Source organism: Nothobranchius furzeri, chromosome 11 (genome assembly GCF_043380555.1).
Source record: "Nothobranchius furzeri strain GRZ-AD chromosome 11, NfurGRZ-RIMD1, whole genome shotgun sequence".
Classification (NCBI taxonomy): domain Eukaryota; kingdom Metazoa; phylum Chordata; class Actinopteri; order Cyprinodontiformes; family Nothobranchiidae; genus Nothobranchius; species Nothobranchius furzeri.
Window position 1 is genome coordinate 72,247,905 of NC_091751.1, and position 14,760 is coordinate 72,262,664.

General features: G+C 45.8%; 2 protein-coding genes across 4 annotated transcripts in view; both read left to right on the forward strand.

The window, feature by feature from the left end:
* kcnn1a (potassium intermediate/small conductance calcium-activated channel, subfamily N, member 1a) overlaps window positions 1-14,760 on the forward strand; it is a 148,524-nt gene that overhangs the window by 43,725 nt on the left and 90,039 nt on the right. For all 3 annotated transcript variants that reach the window (XM_070541837.1, XM_070541836.1, XM_054733995.2), the window contains exon 2: window positions 5,660-6,133. In XM_070541837.1, the coding sequence (XP_070397938.1) occupies window positions 5,744-6,133 (390 nt within the window). In that variant the 5' untranslated portion in view covers window positions 5,660-5,743. The remainder of the gene's footprint in view (window positions 1-5,659; window positions 6,134-14,760) is intronic.
* Window positions 13,594-14,760, forward strand: part of LOC107395017 (uncharacterized) — a 2,200-nt gene continuing 1,033 nt past the window's right edge. The window contains exons 1-2 of the mRNA XM_015974275.3: window positions 13,594-14,262; window positions 14,349-14,760. The exon at window positions 14,349-14,760 is cut by the window's right edge and continues 1,033 nt beyond it. Coding sequence (XP_015829761.3) covers window positions 13,600-14,262; window positions 14,349-14,552 — 867 coding nt within the window. The 5' untranslated portion in view covers window positions 13,594-13,599 and the 3' untranslated portion in view covers window positions 14,553-14,760. The remainder of the gene's footprint in view (window positions 14,263-14,348) is intronic.

Genomic DNA, 14,760 nt, shown 5'->3' on the forward strand with positions numbered 1-14,760 from the left:
AGTACAGGCAAGCAAACTGGTAATATAAAACGTATCAGCTGTTGTGCTACAACTACTTTGTACTGTCCAAGTGACAGACATCTGTATATACAGGCATGAACATGTAAACACACATGTACATATATCAGGTGTATTATGCATGAAGCCGTAGAGGTAAAGAGGCTGCGTGACTCATGCCATCATTATGTGTTGTAAATGCTAACTGCTGTTGGAATGACTGATCTGCAGAAGTGCCCCTTCCTGCAGCGGGGGTGCATCAGTCTCTAAATGAAGGCGCTGCTCAGCACATCCACCGACTCATGCAGAGGGTCTCGTTTTCGTTTAGGAAAACAACACTGCGAGGCACTAAGCATTTCGTAGGGGACTAAGACACTTATGTCTTGATGTTCAGTTCGGTTCATTTATGTAGCACAATTCACAACAAGAGTCGTCTCAAGGCACTTGATGAATTAAACTTTCCAAATAGAACCTACTTATCATTAAACGTTCCTATTTACAAAAATCCAGCAAACTGCATCAAATCCTGATTCTAAGCAAGCATCTAGCGACAGAGAGCATCCTCCAACTGAACCTTGATCAGTATGAGCAGCAATCTGTCACGACTCACTGGGGGTTCGAGAAGACTTAGAACACACACACACACACACACACACACACACACACACACACACACACACACACACACACACACACACACACACACACACACACACACACACACACACACACACACACACACGTATACCAAGTAGTGTGTCTATGGTTACATTGTGATTTGTTAGTAAATATTCTATTTGGTGAGAGATAAACTTTATTGTATTTATCCTAGTGAATCTATAATTAAACGGATAAACTAGTAGTAGCACATGCAAGGTTTGAAATGCAACACCCATCCCCCACACCCCCTACTGCACAGGTTTCTTCAGCCACTCTGGTGTCACATGCCTCCCCCTCCACTGCCATCTCAGTGACAGAAGAGGATGTGCTCAGGGTTTTCCGTAAGCAAAACCCACGGAAATCCCCGGGCCCGGACGGTGTCTCCCCCGCTACCCTGAGACACTGCGCAGAGGTATTGTCTCCAATCTTCACGGACATCTTTACCATCTCCTTGGAGTCCTGCCATGTTCCAGCCTGCTTTAAGCTGTCCACCATTGTCCCTGTCCCTAAGAAACCCCGTGTCACTGGACTGAATGATGACAGGCCTGTGGCGCTGACGTCTGTAGTCATGAAGTCTTTTGAGCGCCTGGTCCTCCCTCATCTCAAGTCCTTCACCTCCCCCCTCCTGGACCCTCTGCAGTTCGCACACAGAGCCAATAGGTCTGTAGACGACCATCAACCTGGCCCTCCACTTCATCCTGCAGCACCTGGACTCCCCGGAACCTACGCTAGGATCCTGTTTGTGGACTTCAGCTCTGCGTTCAACACCATCCTCCCTGCTCTGCTCCAGGACAAGCTCTCCATGCTCAACGTACCCAACTCCACCTGCAGGTGGATCACTGACTTCCTGACGGACCGTAGGCAGTGCGTGCGGCTGGGGAAGAATGCTTCCACCGCTAAGACAATAAGCACAGGATCTCCACAGGGCTGTGTACTGTCTCCTCTGCTCTTCTCCCTGTACACAAACTGCTGCACCTCGAGCCATGACTCCGTTAAACTGATCAAGTTTGTGGACGACACCACCCTCATTGGGCTCATCTCTGACGGTGATGAGTCCGCCTACAGGAGGGGGATGGAACGGCTGGTGTACTGGTGCAGCAGCAACAACCTGGAGCTCAATGCTCAGAAGACAGTGGAGATGATTGTGGACTTCAGGAAAGTCACAGCCCCATCTCTCCCCCTCGTCCTGACGGACACCCCCGTCACCACTGCGGACTCCTTCCGCTTCCTCTGAACCACCATCACACATGACCTTAGGTGGGAGCCATCCATCAGCTCGCTGATCAAAAAGGCCCAGCAGAGGATGTACTTTCTGCGGCAGTTGAAAAAGGCCCAGCTGCCGGCCCAGATGATGGTGCAGTTTTACACGGCCATCACTGAGTCCATCCTCACCTCCTCCATCGCTGTGTGGTACGCTGGAGCCACAGTGAGGGTCAAACATAGACTGCAGCGCATTGTGCGCTCTGCTGAGAAGGTGATTGGCTGCAGCCTTCCATCTCTCCGGGACCTGTACGTCTCCAGAACTCGGGGGTGTGCAGGTCGGATAGCAGCTGACCCTTCTCACCCGGGTCACAGACTTTTTGAGCCGCTTCCCTCAGGCAGGAGGTTACGGTCCATCCGGACCAGAACCTCCCGCCATAAGAACAGCTTCTTTCCATCTGCCGTTAGACTTGTGAACAGCTTATAAACACACAACCATGCTGGTCTTCTGTACTCGACACAACGTCACGTTATCGGCTGTAGCGTTATGAATATTATAATTGTCTGCCCTTAACAGCTGCCCCTTTACACAGTAACAACGTGTAAGAATCACCAAGGTCGGGTGCTGGTGTCTGATTGTTTACATTCCAGGAGAAGAGCCAGAAGAAGAGAAGAAGAACGCTTTCCATTAAGTAATCAAAGTACTTTATTTGTGATAAAGCTAATCAGAGCATATGTTGATCAATATTAATCAGGTGACTGATCTGTGAAATAAAGATGTCATGAGTTATGTGTTTAATGAATAAACAGGACTGCACCAGACAGACTGATCTACATTACCATGGAAACGCATGACACATTGTTCTCAGCCAATCAGAACTTTTGTCTGTCGTAGGGCAGAATCTGGGTTGTTTAACGAAGTTGTCCAAGATTACTAAGATTTATAAACAACTAGGGGATATAAAACAAGGCAACGCCATTTTAAACTCAGTTCTGTTCGATCGGAGGTCCTAAGGATTTCCATCGTCATCATTAAGAAAGTTGCAGACTGGCCAGATGCACTTTCCTACTTTAAGCTGAGAACTGTCAAGCTGGAGATTTCCGTCGTTTGAACAACAAGACGACGTTCCTTCAAAATAAGAGCCAACTCGCTGACGCCTGCCACTGATACCGGGAGTCGACCCGCAGACGGGCTTTGTCGTGCTGCGACCGCTGCTTCACCAGCTCCAGTACACCTGAAGGTCCGGGGACCTGGCATTTCCTGATCTAACACGGGAGGCTCCAGACGGTACGTGGTTACGGCAAAATGGCTGCTCATGTCATCAGCTTCTGAAGCCTCGTGATTTGTAGTCATAACAACCAGATCCGCTACGTCAGCCTAGAGATTCTGGACACACACACACACACACACACACACACACACCAACACGATAACATTCAAATCCATATGCATCCATCACGGAGTAGTCCTGGTAGACTGTAAGAATTCTTAATTATAGAAATTAAAGATTCTTAAACGATCCCAACTCTCTCTTTTCTTGTCTCTCAGTCAATACAGAGTGTTTAAGTAAACTCCCTGATGATAAAAACAACCACTTCTGATTATAATATCTGGATCTAATTACAGTGTATAAATATACGATCTATATTTCACTACACGGCCATGTTAGCATTACCTGCCATTTTTTATAGCTGAAAGTTTTATTCTAGTTTTTTTATTATATTTTATTCTATTTTCAATCTTATTATTAGTGTTATATGTAGCACATTAGTACCGAAGCAAGTTCCTAGTTTGTGAATTGTTTGTTCACTGACAATGGCAATAAACCTGTTCTGATTCTGATTCTGATCCAACGTCAAAGAGAGTAAAAAGTTACTATCAGGAGAGGGAGAATGTTTTAGTGGTTAGCAGCAGTGTGCTAGTCGATGGCCCCCTCCATGAGGCCACCACAGCTCAGCAGAACATCATTGTAGCTTCTTCTGGGGAGAAAAACACTTAGAGAGAAAATAAAGTTAACAGCTGAAATAGCAGAAAGTAATACAGTTAAAGAGCAGATAGTAGAAGAAAGCAGTAGAGTGTGAAAAGTGGTCAGTGTATCCTCCAGCAGTCTAAGCCTATAGCAGCATAACTACAGAGATAACTCTGGATAATCTATCCTATTTAGATGGAGGCATGTTGGAGGCAGGGCAAGGGAGAGCCGTCTTTACCGACTGTACACTCCACCTCCCTCTACTCCCCCACTTGTCCAGATCTAGGCTAACATCAGGTTTTAACCATAGGCCCTATCAAATAAAAATGTTTTAGCCTGGTCTTAAAAGTAGACAAAGTGTGTGTGTTCAGTTTGTACTTATACTAAAAGTGTTGTGGTAGTCAAACGAGATTTTTGTGACTATGTGTGACATCATCAGCACTCATTTGAACATTCTGTTGAAAAGTATCCAAAACTCGTAAACCCTAATCTGTAATTGTCTGAAATTGATCAAAGATATGAAATCACATAGTCATGCATAAAAATCAGGGATGGGTGCCTTTGACATTTGAGTTGATACAGTACCATTTCCCCGGTACCAACGAATTGATACCGATACTTAACAGTACCAATTGTTGATACGTTTGAGTGTTTAATAATTATTTCAATCTCTTCTTAATTAAATATACGGTACATATATCTGTTTTCCCCAATATATAACCATACTAGATCAATATCACGATTACCCAATGCTCCCTGTCTCAGTTGGCAATTATTTGCACATCTGTGTGTAAAGTTTTCTCCCGTACCTTAATCTCAGTAAAGGACGACACCTTGTGAGCTTCTTAAGTTTGTTCAGTCGCTTAGCCATGAAACAAAAAACCTCCTTTTTCCTCTTTCTCTCGCGCTCCCTTCCGGGTTGTTTTTTCCTCTGCTTCCTACTCTCAAACTTTCAAAATAAAATATCTGTGAACATCACACTGTGTACCACGCCTTGCTGTGCCCTTTCTCCAAGTGCACTTTGCTGAAGTTTGCAAGGCGAGTATTGGGATTGGGCCTTAACTCTCATGTTTCAGCTTGAATGTCTACCGGAGCTACAGAACTCTGAAGGTGCTTGGCCATCTCACCTGGTTTTCCAAAATTCTGTTCTTATGTACAGACCTTTCTGCACTTGTGTTTTTGACTCATTAGCTAATTAGTTTGTGACACTTTGAGCACAGAATATAGAATTTTTTCTCTTGGTGTTTTGAGTCTAAGCTCAACAGAGGAAGGCTTGTGCTTCGTCTGTTCTCTCGGATCGTAGTCCACTGCAGGAAGAGAGTGCTTGTGAAACAGGGTCATGGTGAGCATGAATTATTTCTATCTGAATTTGTGCAGATCAACGATCCAATTTTCTGCTCTTTGTAGGGTTCATTCCTGGTTTTATTTATACATCTAACTTCATCCATAATGCAGTTGTTTTTGAGAGGTCCTGTTTTGATGCCAGTCTGTTAAAGGAAAAGCTGAGCGTTTGTGACGTCCTGCCTTCCTCTGAAAACACAGAAGGACCCTGGGTCTTTTTATGGACACTGTGTACATATTCAGATTCAGGTTAGGTAACCCTAACCCCAACTCAGAAGAAACATGCTTGACAGTCCCAGGGATTCACCTTTTGGCATAAGCTGTGATGCATGGTTGCTTTTCTTCCACCTGCTTTGGATCCAGATGAAACTCCTGCGTCACTTTCCTTTTCATAGAATGAACCTATGAGGGGTTTTTCCAACCCAATATTTGCTCTAACTCCCTTTCTGTTCTGCGGTATTTATTATTATACTTATTTTTTGTCATTCTAGGCCACTACTGAGCAGAAGAAGCTGAGCCATGCTGGATCCAAGCCCTCCCTCTCCGAGAGCAGTCGCCGACTCCCTCAGATAGCCATGAACACCTGCAAGTACAATGGTGGAGTGGTGAGACCACTAGTGGGCAGCCTGGCATCCTCGTCACGCCGCAACCTCGCTGAACTTGACTCGGAGACGCAACCCTTGCAGACGCTGCACAGCTCTGGCCTGGAGGTGGTTGTGTCCAAGGGCAATCCCGGGGAAGACCCCAGTAAGGCATCTAACGAAAGCTTGGTCAGGGAGGGTGGCGGACGAAGCGGGGGCAGGGCTCCCCAGAAGAAGAACAGGGACATTGGCTACAAGCTCGGTCACCGGAGGGCGCTGTTTGAGAAGCGAAAGCGTCTCAGTGATTATGCACTCATCTTTGGGATGTTTGGGATTGTCGTCATGGTGACAGAAACGGAACTGTCATGGGGAGTTTACACTAAGGTGGGTTATGCATGTGAATCCTGAGTGAGTGCACTATGTGTCTGATGATCAAAAGATTTGTAGGCTTTTGGATTGGTGGGTGTCTATTCAGGTGATGTCGATTAGAAATGTCCCTGAAACACAAACAGAGGTCTTCATTATCTGCACACTGATTCGTTTTCTTTCTTTGAACCTTACTTGTCTGTCAGCCGACAGAATTTTATATCATAGTTGCCAAAAAATGTCAAAAAATCTAAAACGTCTTTACACATCTGTGAGAAGGATGGTGATGGAAGGAAGTTTAGGAGAAATACAATCAGTAGAGAGCAAGCTGACTGCAGATGAATGATCCCTAACCCTAACCTCACAAGGGAAAAATCCCAAAACACTTCACAAGAACAAAAATAAAAAATAAGAAATGATTGAAAACTATCATATTAAAAAATGGGAAAACAAAAAACATTTAGATAAAAAAATGTGAAGAAAATAAATGAAAAAGAAAACGGTAATCACAGGATCCCGAGACAGAATAGGCTCAGGGGGAGAGAGGTCCAGAGTCTGGGGGCCACAGCAGCAAATGATCTGTCACCTTTGACCTTTAGCCTGGTGCTGCACAACCAGTAGGCTTTGGTCACTGGACCTCAGGGACCTGCTGGGGGTGTAGGGACTAAGAAGATCACCAATGTAAGATGGTGCTTGTCCATGTAAGGCCCTATAGACCAGAACCAGGATCTTGAAATGAACCCTGAAGTTGACTGGCAGCCAGTGAAGCTGGAGGAGAAGCGGGGTGATGTGGGTGTGTTTGGAGGACTTGGTCAGAAGCCGAGCACAGGCGTTCTGAACCACCTGTAGACGGTTCAGGATCTAACTTCTGGGACGAACCCAAACCCTTAAAACAACCTGAGCAACATTTATCAGGCAGATTGGATGTATGTTCCACATATCTATGAGTCTTGTGCTCCAAGTACATTTTTATATTCCAGACATCCTTACGGTCCATAATGAACACTCACATACCTGAATTATTCTTAGGACAAATGATATCACATTTCCATTCATGTGTATTGGGTTTGCAGCAGGAGGACATGGTTCTAGTTTTAATCTAAGTTCTGATTTAAAGGTAGTGGCCAGAATCAGCATTCAAATAGTAGAAATACACCTGTAAGAATTAAATTTACATGTTATCTAATGAACCATGAGACATGGGATTCCATAGTAAATATGAAATCAACCTTATGGATCTGTGGATACTTTTTACCAGAAGATTGGAACTTTTTATTGCAGGGATTAGATAACACTTCGTAGACAACAGAAAGAGAGTCAAGTTTTAAAAGTTTAAAGATTTATTACTAAACAAATTAAACTAGACTAACTTGAACACTAAATGTATGGTGTAACTAAGGTGAATGAGACGGAGAATGGTGTAGTGTGGAACGTTGTTCAGAACCAGCAAATCCAGAGAAACGATTAGTTCTGGTGGGAGTGAAGGTGATGTCTTCCACTAAGCTTTTGGCTTGGAGATTCCTAACCCTAACCCTAACCCTAAACACACGTTGAGACGCCATTCTGTCGGTCTACGTACCCTTGGCGGAAGTCCCGTCTAGGACAGGAGGTGTAGAGGTCCAGCTTGGACCTTTCTGGAGCCGAAGCCTGTAGAACAGCCGCAGCAGCCGACCAGTCCAGTCTTTGAGATACTTCCGGGTCACGACAGTTTGTTGGCATCTAACAAGACCCAAAACGGGGTCGTGATGGTTCAGCTTTTATTCTGAAAGGAACCATTGCTTGGTTGGAACAGCAACAGATTTTATCCAGCTTGTCGTTGGTTCTTTGGGCTGAAGAGGAAAGTTACGGATTGGCCACTCCGACAACTTCTCTAGAACGCTTTGAACTGGCGTTAAAAATGACGTGGGCATAGTTTTATACTTTGGATGTTTTGGTTTATGGTCGAATGAAAAGATGACAGATTTACCAAACACCACCAAAACCACGCCTCCGTCAGATCTGGCAGATTCTGATTGGATCAATAAAAGTAATGTGTCATGTCTTAACGCTACGTGAGATCAGTCCTAGTGGAAACATTTAAAGTTATATTACTTATTATATTCTATAGGATTTTAATAAAGTAATTAATATTTTCATTTCACAGATTGGTCACATCTTATTATTGACTAACACTTTGTTTGATTAGCTTATTAAAACAGAGTTCTTTGATTTATTAAAAAGAGAGAGTTCTTTCTTCATTCTTCTCTTGAGCTGGAAAGGAAAACAGTTCAGAAGCAGATGCATGAGACCTTGAACAATATCTCAAGCAGACTCGTTCTTGCTGAGGAGAGGGGGAAATGACTTTTAGGTGGAAAACAGTCATTTCATTCTGTTACATCAGTATAACTACACTTTACCATCTATATAAATATGAACTGGATTCAGTTTTTCATTTTAAGGAATTTAGTCATAAATCATTACAGAAAATCAAAATTCTCTCCTCCAGGCAGCGAAGAACCGTGTTTTGCATACATCACTCACTCACGTCATACTAGGTAGCTGCTGTTGCTAGCATGGGACATCACTGTATTTTCTTTACTATTGTGTTCCTAATTAAAACAGAAAAATGCGTTAACAGCTGCAGCTAAAGGTCTGAGCCATGTCCATGTCCTACGCGTATTTTTAACTAACATAGGTTTGATCTAAAATAATAACCTACATCTACAAATCCATCTAGAACCGCACCGGTACTTCTGGACTCCAGCAGGCGAGTCCCTTTAGCATGACTGCCGCAGCACGAACCGTGTTAGCTCCGGTAAAGAATAAACAAGTAATTTGTGAAAGCTACGACACACACACACACACACACATGCACACACACACGCACACACACACACACACACGCACGCACGCACGCACACACACACGTGCACGCGCACGCACACGCACACCCACCCACACGCACACACACACACACACCTTAAAAGTTGTTTAATTCTTCTTCTTCATCATGGTGGTGAGGTGGGGTCAGCTTGGTAGATAGTTGTCATGGTAACCTGCTTGATCATCTCTGAAACCTTGATACCAACCATGGGCAGGAGTCTGGTGAGCAACATGCTGACAGCCGCCTCGGTCAGGACGTTAGCTTGCGGAGGTGTGCTCGTAACCAGAAAAGGAACACTGTCATTAACACGTAACGTAGCGGGTCCACGATGGTGGACTCACGTAACTTCCTGGGCACCTCCATCACCCAGGACCTCCAGTGGGAGCCCACCATCACCTCCATCATAAAAAGCCAAGCAGAGGATGAACTTCCTGATGCAGCTGAAGAAATTCAACCTATCAGCACAGTCAGTGAGGCGGTTCTACACCGCAGTCATCGAGTCATCCTCACCTCCTCCATCACCGTGTGGTACGCTGGAGCTACCACCAGGGACAAGAAGAAGCTGCAGCGTGTTGCACGCTCTGCTGAGAAGGTCATTGGCTGCTAACTCCCCTCCATACAGGACCTGTACACCTCCAGGTCACTGAGGCATGCAGGTCGGATAACAGCTGACCCGTCTCTCTGACTCGCTTAAATTTGGCAGGAGGCTCAGATCCATTCGGACCAGAACCTCTCACCACAAGAACAGTTTCTTCCCTTCTGCTGTTGGACTCATGAACGACAATCCTAGTGCTGCCCACTCCAGTCACCTGGTTGTAGTCACATGACCCGGTGTTGTGTTTGTACCTGAACTGACCCGCTCTGATCAGTATGTTTATTTATGTTTATGTTTATTTATGTTTGTTTATTTGTTTAGCAGACGCTTTTATCCAAAGCAGCTTACAGTTTATAACCTATAGGGCATGTTGTGATCTGTGGGGGAAACCGGAGTACCCGGAGGAAACCCACGCATGCATGGGGAGAACACGCAACTCCACGCAGAAAGGCCGCAGCCGAGTTTCGAACCTGCAACCTTCGTGCTGCGAGGCAACAGTGCTAACCACTGCACCACCATGCAGCCCCCTGCACCACTGGTGCAGGCAGTACCTACGCTGTCTCTTATACAGCAGCTGCTTCTCTAAGTATCACCACTTTGTACTTTATCATGATTACATTCACACTTCCTGTGTTTACTCACCTGCAGAAGCAGCGTTACATGTAACCCTAACCTCTGTAACAAATGACCAACAAGATGTGATAGGTCCATAAAATCTGATTGATCTGAATGTTTCATCAGAACATTCTAGTTTTACTTATTCAGGGACCATAAACACACTTCACATTAATTCAGACGGAGTCAAGTTTAGTTTATAAAACTGAATTTATTTCTACTTCCCTAAACTAATGATTACACGAGACAAGGTATGAATGATGGAATGGAAGCTAGATGTTTTAGCAGAACCTTTCGTAGCTATCTGAGAGAGTTTGTGGGTTAGGGTGGTAAAATCAGCTGTTTGGTGAACTAGAGATTTGTTTATAAAACCGTCCGACGCCGAGGTGTTGAGACCCTTGTGTGGAGATCCCCTTCAGAATCCAGGGGGTCAGCAGGTCAAACTGGACGCTGCCGATGGCGCGGACCTCTGTTACCGAAACCCGTAGATTATCTCTGATAAGACCCGTCTGGTCATGAGATCTCTCCAGGTGGCGCAGGAAGCTGGAATGCCTGTTTGCTTGTAAGGCTGCTCGTGGGCTCGTGGAAGAGCCGTTTGTCTGAAATCACCAAGCGCTGCAGAGAGGCTCTGACTTGATGAAAAAGAAGAAGATGGTTTCAAAATGCTTTTTCCACCAATCTGGCCGAATTGGGAGTCGGCTAGAAACTGAACTGGATCAGGAAGTAATTCCTGCCTTATCGAATCACTTTGTTGTTAAATTTGACAAATCAGAATTTGACACGTTTGAGAGCGTTACCAAAAATACCTCAGAAGTCACTCCTCCCTTCAGATACAGGGATGTGACTGTTTGTGATGTGTATGCGGTGATAGATGAAACACACACTGATCCGGTGTGGAAAAGATCTGAAACGGATCGCTGTAGGAAACATATTCATTTTAAACTCCAGTGATTAAAGCACAGATTATTCAAACGTTTGATTTAAACATCTTGTTCATTCAACACATTTGATTGTTTCTAGCTGTAGGTTGTTGAGTCACGTAGGAGCTTTAAGGAAGGTGAACTTTACTCAGAGGGAGACATGCTGGGGTCGCGTGTCTGCATGAGACCTCGGCTCAGAATGCTGTGGCTGCTTTGGCTCGTTGCCCGTCGTACACTTGTTCTGGTCTGGAGGCCAGACAGATGCTGTGTTTGTGTCTGCAAATGAAGTTATTTTCTGGTGAAAACTTGACCTTTGATCTGTTACACAGATGTGGGAATAAACCCTTCTGATTGTGGTCGTCGTCACGCACCAATGAAATGACTTCAGCTTACTCAGCAGTGAGCTGCAGCTGTGGCCGCGCTCGGCAACCACTTGGTGGTTCAACCCCCGGTCCAATGAGCTGAAAGTCAAGCAGGGAGGCACTGGGTCCCATTTTTAAAGTCTTTGGTATGGCCTGACCGGATCTCGAACCCACAACCTCTCATTCTCGGGGAAGACACCAGGCCACTGAGAAGGTAGAGATTGGAGTGATTTAGGGGCTTTTGGGGGAGTTGGTATATTTGTTGTGACTGTTAGTGGATTTCAGTCCGTTCATCTGAGTAAGCCGTCTCAGAGCCCCCCCAGCACCAGACAGTACATGTGCTGTGGGTGGTCTACCTTGTTTCATGTCTGGGTGCAGACTGGAGGCTCAGCTCAGGCTTTCTGAGCCCTGAAGGAGAGAAGCACATCAAAACCAGGCAGTGCTGGGACTAAAGCATCCTTGAACTTCCGGCAGAGGGATTAATTGGTTTGCTCGCTGTTATTTCACCGAGGACTTCTCAAACTATTTTCTAATGTCTAGAGAACGTGTCGCTGAACTGAGGGCAAAGCAATCTAGTTGATAGCTAAAAATACATTTTGTTAAATGGACCACCAAAGGACAGAGTAATGCTGAGAGGCTCACAGTCCTCCATACTTCTACTTCTTGTGTTTTTATCAGTGCGAAAGTTAAAGTGCCACTGGTCGTCACACTGGGGAGTGACATTTGTTCTCTGCATCTGACCATCTCCAGGGTGGTGTTTGGTCGCTCGTGTTATCAGAACAGTTAGCCGGCTGCAGAGCAGTGTTAGCTCCGAGGCTGTTAAACGGATTCATCAGCTGGCTTTTCCCAGCGTAGAGGGGAGGCTTGAGTAGTGCAGGTTCTCCTTTCTAAGATCTACGGCCTCATGAACACGCACAGCCAGAACCGCTGCTCTCGTCCTCATACATGCTCAAACTTCACCTCAGAAAGACAAGAAAATTAAACCTCAAAATTTACGTGTGGGGCAGCAGTAGCTTAAGAGGTAGAGCGGGTTGTCCAGGTATCGGAAGGTTGCAGGTTTGATCCCGGCTCTGGACAGAGAAGGCTGTTGTGTCCTTGGGCAAGACACCTAACCCACCTCGCCCTCTGCGGGTGGCCGGGGGGACCGGTGGCGCCTGTGAACGGCAGCCTCGCCTCTGCCAGCGCCCCAGGGCAGCTGTGGCTAAAAAGGTTAAAATATTAAGTATGTAACCATTTAAACCAAATGTTTAGCTAACATGTAATTTCAGAATGCTGTTAAATAAAGTACCCTGTCAAAATAAAAGCAGGGTTAAGAGATCTGAGGTCGCAGGGTGTGTGTGAATCCAGGGCCAGGATGCTTGTGAGGTCGGGTCCGTGTTCAGCCGCTAAACTCGGAAGCCAGCGGCTCTAAATTCGGACAGTACTAGCCTCGTTTCTGTCCCCGCCCCAGGTCCAGCCATGTAGCTACTGTGACGGTGGCAAACAGGCTAACAAGCTAACAAGCTAGTGAAAATGCATCCACTACTGAGTTTTTTCTCATTATATTTGTTATTTGAGGAGCTACAACTACTTCATCGCCGTCGCCGGTCTTCCTATTTCAGGCTGAGAAGCAGCCACATCCAGGTAAAATCATCTTTGGTTTAGTGAACCAGATTTCAGGCATTACATGCTAACTTTAGCTAGTTTCATTTATACGTTAAGCACCAGAAAGACCCGTGGCTAAATGTACTAATTAGTATAGAGTAGACTAACACGCATATAGTTAATTTAACCCGTATACATTTTAAACAATTAATGAAATGACATTTTGAAGTATTTATTTGATCCTAATGCTTGTTTCTGTGCATAAAGTTCATAGTAAAAGTAGCATTTAAAGCTTTTTAATGTTTATTGTCCTTTTCAACTTGAGCCTACTAATGCCTAGCTCTCTCCTAAACTTTCATTCATTTATACAGTTTTTTATTGTTCTCTACGTCTCTTTTAGCAGAACAGACCCCTGTACTGCAGGATTAATCTGAGTGTGCCAGTCCTGGACCGCTTTTTTAACCAGGAGGATCCCAGACCAGATTTTCGTCTGAGCAGGGAGTCTTTGGCGGTGTTGCTAAATCTCCTGAACCAGGATCGGCGACATGGTTGGGGTGTTTCTGTTCCAGTTGGCAAGTGGAACATCCTACAGGGTGGTCTCAAGAGTGTTTGGGATGCCTCGCTCAGCTGTCCACGACATCGTCCATCGAGTCACAGAGGACGTGGTCGCAGTTCTCCACCAGGTCATACACCTCCCCAAAACCCCAGAGGAGATGGAGGTTGCGTGTCGTGGGTTTGCTGGGCTGGCTCGCCACAGAGCTTACCTGAAAGCAGCAGGTGCGATCGACGGCTGCCACATTCGGATCAAGGCTCCGAGCGGTCCTGATGGTCAGTGCTACCGAAACAGGAAACTGTTTCCATCCATCGTCCTGCAGGCAGTTTGTGACCATCAGGGCCGCTTTATCGACACCTATGTGGGCTGGCCTGGGTCGGTCCATGACTCCAGGGTCCTCCGGCACAGCCCACTGTACAGGCAGTCAGCCTGTCCTCCTCCAGGGCACTTCATCCTCACAGATGGAGGGTACCTATGCCTCCAACATCCACCCCCCCCCCTCATCACCCCCTACAAACGAGTGGTTCAAGGTGTGGGAGCCCAGCGCTTCAACAGCCATCGTTCCAGGGCACGCTGCACCATAGAGCGTGCTTTTGGATTGATGAAGGCCATCTTCCTGAAAGCGCTGGAGGTGCACCACACCTTTGTACCTCGTGTAAGTTAACACAAAGTGGAAATAAACTTTGGGTGTGATCTTTGTGTTGGAATGAAATATAAATGCACTTTTTATCTCTATTCCAGGTCATCACAGCATGCACCATTCTGCACAACACCTGCCTCAGTGCTGGTGACACTGTGGTGCTGGACGATGAACCTGGGGATGATGCTGCAGAAGATGAGGGGGAGGCTGGTTTGGAGGCAGTCAGTGGTGCCCTCTGGGGGGACCAACTTCCTGCTGAGGTGTCTGCTCTGGAGGAGGTGCCACCAGACCACGATTACTGTTAACAGGCAAGTAATTTACGTGGAAATCTCTAGTTTAAAAATCATTTAGTGCTGTCATCTGCTAGAGAGACAAGTATTATACTCATGATCTCTTTTCTGCTTATATCTGACTGTTAGTGATGTGACCGCCGTCGACTGAGCCAGCCCAGCAAACCCTTTTGATGGACGATGCAGTGAGGTGAGGCATCCAGAAGCACCCTCTGCAGACCAC